An 11,214-nucleotide genomic window follows, 5' to 3' on the forward strand; every position below is an offset into this window, starting at 1 on the left:
GCAAAATTGGCGGGAAAATACGGTAGTCGAAGGTAAGGAAATGATTTCAGACATTAAATAATGCTGTTTTATCAGACTTTTTGTAAATTAGGAAACGCGTAGATAAAACATAATTGATCTGATGCAACAGAAAATTGCAGGATATGGAAAGTGTAAAAAAAACAAAAACAAAAAAAACGACCTACCGACCCTATTTTTTTTAGCCATGTTACCAGAAACACAGGTATTTTTTGGCCTTATTGGTGTAATAACAAGTTGTACTGATTCTCTCTGCATTTGGTTACACATTTGAAATCAGTAGGTCACACCATTAAGGTTATGATTTGAAAATGATCCAACGCTTCTTCCGTTGTAGTGCCACAGAGGTGGAATTGGACTTAAAGAAAGAGTATGGTCTTGTTTTCAAGTAATTTCACGACAGAGGTTTATACGGCCAGTAAATTAAAAAAAAAACATCGGCGAATGCAGTTCCACTTAGATTTGACTAAGTGTTGTGATTAATGTAAAAGTTCTGCACAAAAATAAAAATATGATCGTCTAGTTCTTGCATAAATTGCTATATAGATGATTGCATATAGAGCTTATGTTGACAACGTAAAAATCAGGACAAGTGTTATCGTACCGTAGGTTAAGCAATTGCCTCCAAACTATGAAGCTATTTATTGACGAAAGATTGCCTTGTTTCACATTTTAGAACTTTTGTTTGCTTTACTCGGTAACCAAGGTCTATTTTTGTTTACGTTGTGGTTCCAATGAATAGGTTGTGGTGCCAATTAACGTACATTGTACGTTGCTGTGCTCCTACATTATGATCTAGTCGGAAAGGCGAAAGGTTGCCTCATTACGCATTTTAGAAAAATAAATGTTATACTTGTTCTTCGTAATCGTAATAAATTATCTGTTTTCTGTTCTAATAATATAAAGTAAAATCTTAATGGTTAAGAATGATTGATAATTAAGATATAACTTCTGGTCATCTCATCTTACTTAGAATACAACCTCATTGGCTGACACATTGTCATCGCAAAATCTGACGCAGGGTGTGTGCATCGGGTGAGTGGCAGCTATATATATAGTACGCGGACCTTTAAACACCAGCAAAAGTTGAAATTTATAATGATTAAGCCTAGTACTTAATGATTGCCTATCTGCAATTTCTATTTAATGTTCATTTTCAACTGATTGACTCTACAACAGAAGACGAGGTGGGGCATTTTTAACGCAAAAGAAAATGTTGTTGCTCCAATGAGTCCCCGCCGTGAGTTGTGGTTAACTAGATAATAAAAGTACTTCAGCAGGACCCTTATTACCCGAAATGCTACACTGGTCTAGTAGGATATATATTTATGCAACGTTGATAATAAAGAAAGTAACTAAGCCAGTATCAAGACAAGTAATGTCTTTATTTAACACCGATGATATAGCCGTGCTAACACCTGTCTATACAATATATGTTTACATATATTTCTGATTCATTATTATAACTTCGTGACTTGAAGATACATTTGAAAAACAGGTTTTTAAAATTGAATAATAAACATTTTGATCGTCTCAAAAGATGTGGATCACTTGTAGTTCAGTTCCAATTATTCACTCGCACATTGCATAAAACGATAAAGTTTGGCTAGCCCTGAAGGTGAGAGGCTGAAAGTTTTCATAATGTACTTGGAGAGAGAAACACAGCAGACAAACGCATGTTCTCAAAAGCACAAACTGAATCGGCTTTTCCCTCCGATTGACAAATTATTATTTGTATAGGGTGTGGGAATGATTGAATGGATGTGGTCAAGAGTAAGTTGCTGTAAAATAAATGAAACAGTACGGAACTCTTTATTCATTTCTGATGAGTTCTAAAACTGTCTAGTTGATTCTGTAGACCTTTAATGCCCTTGTTACCGACCATGCCGCACTTCGTTCCAGCCACCATGCAGCCGAACCGAATTGCCCCACCTACGTCTAAACCGCTACTGAGCGCAAATATCGTCGCTCCGTTAAACGTATCACCAGCCGCTAGCGTATCCACCACAGTTTTCGGAGAGTACACTAGTGAAGTTATGACGTCATCTGAGCCGGTCTTTGCCGCGGCGCCGTCATCACCCCACGCGCAAATTACAGTCCCTCTGAAGCATAGACATAACACCTACAAATACCACCCACGGGAGAATTTGACAAGAAATGGACAGACCCTAAAACGTGTCGTTTTACCTATTTGAAACCTTCATTAATTACATAATTGATGGGCTCCTATGAAAAACATAATTGCCTCATGAAAAACAATCTTAGCAGCAAAACTTAGAGAAATCCTTAATGTCTAATACAATTTAAGTTCGTTACAGATATAATCATATACAAAATGAACGCTCAAATACAGACCCTGGTCTGCAGCTGTGCATGAAGCCCCGGGCGGCCTCCTCCTTGTTCTGGTACCCCCGGGACACCGCCAGGTCCTTACTAACAAACACATAGTCAACCTGGTCCAATAGACGACCTAGAGATAGAAATAGTGTATGTAGTTAATTGTAGTCAATACATTGTAAGACGTTGTGTCAGTTAATACCGTTACCAGGCGCACTAGACGTGCTTGGACAGAGTTATTTTTAATTACATGTATATGCTGTCTATCTAAACATTAAGGCTTAAGGCTTTGGAGACACATCGTGCCTCTGACATGAGGGTCTAGTAAGACAGAATGGCTGCTTCTGGTAACAACTAACTGTGTAAGATATACATACTGTAGTTTGCAGCTTGGGGTCATACCAGATGTTCTAAACAAATGGAATCATTGTTGTTATACATTGTATACAATAAAACGTAATATCTCACCAAGGCCAGGTAACCTGGGCTTTTCGAATTCAAGCGAAGTAGATATTCTCTGGTCAGTGTTACAGCTTGTGTTATATTCCTGTACACGCTGTATCATTTTTTCTATTTCGTCAATGTTTTGCCTTCCCTTCAAAATTAAAATGAACAAATTAGTAGTTACAAATAATGAAGCATGGTTAGTTTGAACAAGTACGATATGGTAGTATATATTCGTGAATGTATACACACGCAATTTCAAAAACATGTTCATAAAACGAATGGAACATTTACTTCAGTGACTGAATTTTCATAAAAGAATTTGAGCGTTCAACTTACCTCGAAGTGAATCCATTTGTAATTGTGTAGCTGAATATTTTGGAAATGTTCCATCTTCAACTCAGGAACATGGCTGTAAGTTAACAGATATGAAGACTTACTAGTTATTATTATTATTATTATACTTATATGCATATTGGTTCCATTATACTAGTTAACCATTTAATTGTCTAATATCGGCCGGTATCATCTTGTACTTTATTATAAGCATACATGACGTTAAAGGTAATCTGAAAAAGTACGGCTCTTTTGTTACTGACATCGTAAATATCAGTATATATATATACAAATGTATTTCTTAATGCAAAGCATTTTTGTATGGTTTTAAATGTATCTTACTTGATGGCGGCCATGATAGTTCTAGAGCCATTCTGTCGATTGATTACGATGACGGCTACAGCACCCTTTACATCCGGGCTCTCCTCGGACACTGGGCACTGGTCCGCGTGGATTCCATATGCCGCGAAATCGTCCGTCAGAAACCTAAATATTATTACAATTTACATCAGAATCATTAAACACGGGTTTTTCCTGTCACCACTGTGCTTGTGTTTGCATCAGCAGTTATGAAGACACTTATCAGTGGCATTTGATTACAGTGGTTAATTCTACACATACGCCAGCTTATGTAGCGTCAAGTTGGTTCTAAATATTTAGATGATTGCACGTTTATGATTATGCATGACAAGTTTACTATTTTCAATGGAAATTATAATTTAAACAAACTACTTGCTTGTACTCTCTACCGCGGACGAGTGTACCGAGGAACTCCACATTGGCTCCCAGCAACGCCAGTGCAGAGGAGCTGTTGGAGGCATTACCACCTCGCTGCCAGTAGTAGTCGGCAGACCTAACGAAACGTGTCTAATAAGTTCAACATAAATGTAAAAAAAATGTTGTCAAAAACATAAGCACATAAAAATCAACAACAATGTTTATCTCAATATCGACGGTCACGCAAACAGAGAAGAGCGAATTGTTTGATGTTAGTATATATACACAAGAAAAAATAAAACTATTCAAAAAAATATACTATGAAAAAGATGCCCGTAGTTGTTTAATACGCAGTACAATATGTTGCTTGTACGTTGAATGAGATTGATCTGTTTTTGGTTAGATGTATGAGTTTCAGTAAGAAAATAAAGGCACCAACCACGATGTGCATAACACCAAATTTGAACATTATGCTATTGCAATAATTTTAGAATAATTCGAACGAACGCGTTAACATGAATGCTTTTTAATTATGTATTTGCCAAATTGCGCGTATCTTAGCATACATTAGGTATTTGTGCACTTACACGAGTATGATGAAATACATTATATTACCTTGGAGCAAAGTACCAATAAAGTACTCCTTAGAAAAATAGCTATGTATTGTGACAAGTCTTTAAAATTAAGAGGCTCGTCAATTCAAGTAAATAAATTTTATGCAATAATCACACATAACAGATTAAATTTTCCTCCTTTTTGTATTAATGTTATTGTGTCTCTAAATGAGGTACAATAAAACAATACTGATATGTTGTCGTATTGTCATCCATGCTTTCATTGTTTGAATATTAAATATGTTTATAGTGTACATCATGGACATAACGGACTTCGTTGCCATTTAATCAGTATACAAAATGTGCATAAATCGGGCGACTAATTAAGTCTTTACGAATATGAATGATAAAAACCTTTGGTCGGTGTCCTCCTTTGGGTAGTGATCACAAACGTTGATGATATCCGCACAACACAGACCAACACATAACACCCGACGAGACGTGTGCTGCTCCATATTCAAATTAGTTCACGTTAGCGCATACTCTTCGATCCTCGGCATTTCATTTCCTTATCAATATCAAACATAGATGTACATGTATACATGAAATGTTCCAAAAACCAGGTCATGATATGCTATTCCATGTTGACAATGTCAGTTGCGATGATAAGATGATAACCACGTTGCAGTCCAAGTTCAGATCGACTGAAAATACACCTTTACTTTATTCAAATATTTACATTTGAATGCCTGAAAAAAATCCTATGTGTACGCAGTGTAGACCAATAAGGTATCTCCAGAAAAAAAACCCTAAGATTTCATGATATTTATATAGACTTTTTTCAACTTATTCCTAAACATGCATCAACTCACTGTTATGCAGAGGCAGTCAAATACACAGTGGCTTGATGACAAAGGCTCATTAAAGTCACAATAAAAAAATTCCAACATATTACAGTATAGGGTATTTTTTTTTTTTTTCAAATCTCATTTTATGTTTATGGCAATGTATTATATTGATGATATACATGTTCAAGTATGTATAAAATATAATTTTGGCTGGTTGAATTTTTTTATTGTGACTTTAATGAGCCTTTGTCATCAAGCCACTGTGGTGAAAAAGGTATAATTTCGCGTGAAAAGTAATTGCAACCGGCGTTGAAATTTAAGGTACAGCGGTTGATAGTGCAAATAGTTGTTCATGGACGGATTCTGTTTACGATTTTTTATTTGGCAAATCCTGGATAAGAATAATTCCGTATTTTAGACAAGGCGGTTTATAGTCACAAACAAAAACTACTGCAGTACGTATAAACACAAGGCTTACTCAAAAGTGTTTGAACAGTTATACTGATGAACAAGTGTTTTAATAGTTAATCTGATGTACAACGTTATGAGATTGCTAACATGTAAGTCAATTTTAACAACAATTTCTTTGCCAGGTTTTTGACAGATATTTGTTTACAATATCATCAAAGGCGTATCTGTTTCTAAGGGAAGTAACATATTTTTTGCGGAGTTATATCTGCCGGGACCCAGGAACGCCGAATACGGTATCGGCATTTTGTTTTGGCATATTTTTGTGAATAAAGTATATATTCTGATTATGATTGATCCCATCAAAATTATGTATATTTTGTTAGTGCACATTATTTATGAACGATTGAACTGTTATCATCAGATAATTAGATAATTTAATCCAAGATTTTAGAAAACTTGTAAACTTTAAAACGTAATATTACCAATGATCAGAGAAGTTTACACTTATACACTTAAGGATAATTTTCCACAAAATAAATCTAAAGTATGAACGACATTTCTCTCAAATTATATTAGAATCATCTATACATGACTTAATAAGAAGAATATTTCAGAACATTCTAAAAAAAATTGACGCAAATTGGGTGAAGTCAGTGGGTCAAGTAAGACCGAAACATCTATAATATTACCAATAAAACCAATGATCAGAGAAGTAAGTATAAATATGCTAAGATAATATAATAAATACAATTATCAGTTATCAAAAAACATTAATATTCTAGAAGCAAATATATAGCACTGACACCTTTAAAATAATTAGATTAACTAAATGTATCAGAATTATTCTGTTCAATTTTAAAGATTATTATATTTGAGTTCCAACTTTGTTCAAAAAATGTTGTGTAGACAGTAGTTCAAACGCGAGATCAATTTTAATATACCGTACCGGGTTTTCCAATAAGTGGTCCCGGCCGTGTTCCGGCAGATTGTTTAACAGGCCATGATGCTGTTTTCACGAGACATTTTTTATCAATGAAAGCGGAAGTCATTTTAGGATAACAAAATGGTAAAAGACATTATTTTGCCAGTGTTTTCTTCCGAATATCTTGTTTAATTCCCTTGGTTAAAACCGTTAAAGACGAACAACACAATGCTGATTTCATACAGCAGTATTTCATTAAATTTGAGAACAAATCCTAAAAGTGAAAGGGGGTGTGTCACAGTCAAACTCAAAACTTACTTTTTCATAGATAATTTCTAAAACAGCAACTGTTAGCAGTGCCACAAACTCAAAACTTACTTTTTCATAGATAATTCCTAATAGATAATTTCTAAAACAGCAACTGTTAGCAGTGCCACTATCATGCATATATGGAAGGAAACTTGCTTGATATTAACAAGCTCCATATTATGGTCTTTTGGCAAATTGAGAGCTAGATATAAGGCCCCATTCCCCATGACAAGTAATTCCCCCTTTTCCCCAAATTTTGTTGAAAATAATTTACATTTAGATCTAAATGACCTAATTACCAATCTACTCTAATAGCTATGGAGCTGCGTTCTGAATAATAAGTAGCTTGCTCTGCAATGAGTATTTATAATAATGTTTCCTGTTGATATAGAGCGAAAAAACTGGGTTCTTATGTTATTTAGCAATTAAAATCATAGAAAAAGCAATTATTTTAATATTGACGAGTTACAAAATGCGATGTAAAAAGCAGAATATGTAAATAGTTTCAGAATGGTTCATTCCTTTCAACTTTCTTTTCTTTTCTTTCCTTTTTAAACAGTGTTTTTTTGTGCAATTTACTGCCTTCCAAAGGCTGTTTCCCTTGTGAAAAAAATGTCAATTTTTCCCAAAATTTATAATTTTTTCCCAATTTGATAAAGGCACATTATGTTAGTAAATAATAAAGCAATGAATTTCTTGAAAAATAAACATAATGTTGACAAGACAAGTATGCATAAAAAGGTCAAATAATGTATTTTTGCCAATTTATTTGTTATTTTGATCTGATTTTGTTCTTTCCCAATTTGGACTTTTTTTCTCAATTTTCAAGGCACAGGCGGTAAAAATATTTTTTTTAAAACACTTTTAAAGCTCTCTTGTCTGTTCATTTCTAGGGAAAATTTGTATTCCTAATTGTAGTCAAAATGCTGCATTTATTCCGATCAGAACTTTTCAAATTGGTAGAAAAAACCCCGCTATAGCTACTTTTTCCGAATGAAATACTTTCTCTTGAATTGAAAATTATCACAGAGTCAAAGTCTTAAGATATTTATGGTTAGTGATACATACTGCTTATAGACATAACAAGTCTTGCCGATGCATACATACATTATCAGTTATTTGATCAAGGCATTGGCTCACAAAGTCTCGATAGTGGTGGAAAATAAAATGCATTGGAATGGTATTTTCTATTTATTTCATGTATTTCAGCTTGTTTTAGTACTTGGTGACCTTCACATTCCCCATCGCTGCTCGGGGGTTCCTGGCAAGTTTAAGAAACTGCTGGTTCCTGGTAAGATTCAACACATTCTCTGTACCGGCAACCTCTGTACCAAGGAGTCATTTGATTACCTCAAAACTTTGGCTAGTGATGTCCATGTGGTCCGAGGGGATTTCGAAGAGGTAAATGATACACGATTGTGTAAATTTTCATTTTATTCTGAACCAGTTACTGTGCAAATTGCATGATCATCTTATTTCTTAGTTTACAATTTGAAAGTTAATATGCAGGACTTAATGTCAAATAGCAATAAGAACTTTATTTTTTATTTTCATTGGATTTACTGATTATTAATTGTTTGTTTTATATTGGGTCATATTTGTATAAACTAACTAGCATCTATCATTACTTCTAGAACCTGAATTACCCAGAGCAGAAGGTGGTAACAGTTGGTCAGTTCCGTATTGGGATGTGTCATGGTCACCAGGTTGTGCCATGGGGTGATACTGAGGCACTTGCAATGGTCCAACGACAACTTGATGTTGATATTCTCATATCTGGACATACGCACAGATTCGAGGCTTTCGAGCATGAGAATAAGTTCTACATTAACCCCGGCTCAGCTACAGGGGCGTATAATGCATTAGACAGGTAAATTATAGAATCGCAAATGTTGGTCGGTTGATCTGTGAGTGAGGTCATGAACTTGAAAATGATTTGACCTACATGTAGCTAAACACCATAAATGTTCTATTGTATGTTCTCCTTGACCAGAAGCTGACCTACTATTATTTTTTGAGGTCAGTTGGTCAAAAGTCATAGTCAACACTTAGGAAACTTTGTATGCACAATTTGACAACTGTTCGAACTAGGACCATAAAAGTTCAGGGAAAGGTTGCCATTGACTAGTAGATGTTACCTATTGTTTGAGGTCTGTAGGTCAAGGTCACAGTTGACTTTGTAAGATTTGTTGTTAAAACAAGAACTCAAAAAGGGTTAAATATGTTTCCCCTGACTAGAAGATAACCCCTTTTATTCACTCATATGCATCCTAGTTATTGAGGATTGTCCTTGCAACATGGTATGATCCTCACTTCACTCACTACTCTCATGATTGAAATGGATACACTCATGTTGCAGCACTGTTAATAAATCCAAGATATCGGCCTGTATGTGCAGTTACTATTACTAAATGTAAGAAAGCCATTTCAAAAAGACTTTTACCCCTGTTTTGCAGAAACTAAAGACGTATGATGGACAAAACAAGGATTGTTTGGCCATCTGATTTGATTGTTCAAATCATATGATAGGATTAGGGGCATTACTTACCTTGCACATTTTGGTATTGTGTACGTGAAGAATAATCCTGAAATTGGTGTTGAGAGCTTTAAACTTCAGCCTGTTGCACAGATGTAAAGATTGTTTTATGCTCAGACATTTGCATAAAATATATTCAGAAGTACCTTGAAATGAATATAAATGTATTAGGAAAGAATTTCAAAAGGGGTCCAAACCCTTTTACCATGATTTGAGCATAAATCCATAATACTTAAACAGTTATTTTTCAGGATTGACAAGTTTTATTTATTAGAACCACTGTAGTGACCAATTGTACTGTTTTTACATATATTTTCATTGTCTTAATTGAATTCCATTTCAGTGAAGTAGTTGCGTCTTTCGTCATCCTGGACATACAGCAGTCAACTGTGGTTGCATACGTGTACAAACTGATCAATGACGACGTTAAGGTTGAGAGAATAGAATACAAGAAAAACTGACACTCACTTATTTTAACTTTTCGTTGTTAAATAAAAATGAACAAGTACTAACATGTGTACTTTATCATGGAATCTATTATCATGAATGTTATTGAAACATATGTCACTTCATTACCTTACATCATGTTTAGTGTTCTGGAATATGTGTGACTTAGAATGTATATGACTGTACAATCTGTATTGATATATAAAGAGCAGGTTAACCTGTATTTGAAAAGGCATAAATATAAATTGTTTTAGAGTTAACAATGATACATTCATATTTGGGACCAAAGAAATTTTTGATGGAAATTATATTTTGTCCAATGGGATGGAAGCGGAGATAGTTGATAGTGGTTTTTTATCAGGTCAATTGATAGATATAAAAAAGGGCTGGGTCAGTAGACAAAATAAGTTTCAAACACTAAGCTGGTAAGGTTTATCAGTATACCTTTTCCAAATAAATTTGTTGAGTGTCTGTGTCACTCCAAAATGCTACTTAAAACCTTTAACTATTACATGGCAAGCTTTCTTTTAGGTCAAGATTTGTAATAAAACTTATTATGCATTAAAAACTGCAAAATGTATCTTAATGTTAATTAAAAGCTTAGAAAAGAAAGCATAAAGGAATGTTTTGGATGACTCTGTGTTATTTTATGAACATATGTTATTGATAGAATTGTGCAATAAATAAGTAGAAATACTGATTGTGTTAATGTTTGCACAATTTTGAATGGTTTGTGTAGCATGGCAGACACAAATTGATAATGTAATTTGACATTGGCGTGGTCAGTATATGTGTGGGCAATATTTATTGGGACTTTCTAACTCGACAGTTTTGATGATTCAATCCAATCAATCATACCTGTGGACACTTAGTAATCAACATACCTGATAAAGACTTTAGCCTCAGATCAATTGCCCTTTACCTGTTAACTTAGTTTTAACATATTTTGAAGTAGGAAATTAAAACTGCATGCATAACCAGACTCGGTGCCACTTTAAGAAATAGCTCATTAATAGCACATAGTTACTTTGGAGTTATTGCTTTTTAATTGTCAAGTCAAACTGTGATGAAATTTACATTGCTCTTTAGCTTGTCTGTCATCCCTCTGCCCCAATGGATTCCCATCAAAAACATGTGCCCATGGACCTCAAACTTGGTAGGTTGGTCATGACCACAAGATAAACCCTATTGATTTTGAGGTCAAAGGTCAAGGTCATCACGATTTTGAACGGAAAATCTGTTTCTGATCAATAACTGAAGAATACTGGGGCCTAAGGGACCTCAAACTTCATAGACAGTTGGCCATGAAACTTGGTAGGCAGGTTGGTCATGACC

General features: G+C 34.6%; 2 protein-coding genes across 9 annotated transcripts; one reads left to right on the plus strand and one right to left on the minus strand.

The window, feature by feature from the left end:
• Window positions 1-1,384: 1,384 nt before the first annotated feature.
• On the minus strand, window positions 1,385-5,886 carry LOC128232134 (ketohexokinase-like). 8 transcript variants are annotated; one of them, XM_052945523.1, is made up of 8 exons: window positions 5,871-5,886; window positions 4,821-4,974; window positions 3,872-3,988; window positions 3,478-3,621; window positions 3,139-3,211; window positions 2,824-2,950; window positions 2,374-2,488; window positions 1,385-2,120 (listed from the first exon to the last, which is right to left on the minus strand). In XM_052945523.1, the coding sequence occupies exons 2-8, from the start codon at window positions 4,919-4,921 to the stop codon at window positions 1,835-1,837; spliced, it is 963 nt and encodes a 320-aa protein (XP_052801483.1). In that variant the 5' UTR covers window positions 4,922-4,974; window positions 5,871-5,886; the 3' UTR covers window positions 1,385-1,834. The 8 variants fall into 8 exon arrangements, with proteins under 8 accessions (XP_052801483.1, XP_052801479.1, XP_052801478.1 ...); XM_052945519.1 differs by having other exon boundaries at window positions 4,821-5,110; window positions 5,871-5,883; XM_052945518.1 differs by having other exon boundaries at window positions 4,821-5,110; window positions 5,834-5,883.
• Window positions 5,887-6,653: 767 nt separating this feature from the next.
• LOC128231963 (vacuolar protein sorting-associated protein 29) lies at window positions 6,654-10,577 on the plus strand. Its single transcript, XM_052945262.1, has 4 exons — window positions 6,654-6,731; window positions 8,106-8,297; window positions 8,531-8,766; window positions 9,776-10,577. The coding sequence occupies exons 1-4, from the start codon at window positions 6,729-6,731 to the stop codon at window positions 9,891-9,893; spliced, it is 549 nt and encodes a 182-aa protein (XP_052801222.1). The 5' UTR covers window positions 6,654-6,728; the 3' UTR covers window positions 9,894-10,577.
• The last annotated feature ends 637 nt before the right edge of the window (window positions 10,578-11,214 follow it).

Source organism: Mya arenaria, chromosome 4 (genome assembly GCF_026914265.1).
Source record: "Mya arenaria isolate MELC-2E11 chromosome 4, ASM2691426v1".
Taxonomy (NCBI): domain Eukaryota; kingdom Metazoa; phylum Mollusca; class Bivalvia; order Myida; family Myidae; genus Mya; species Mya arenaria.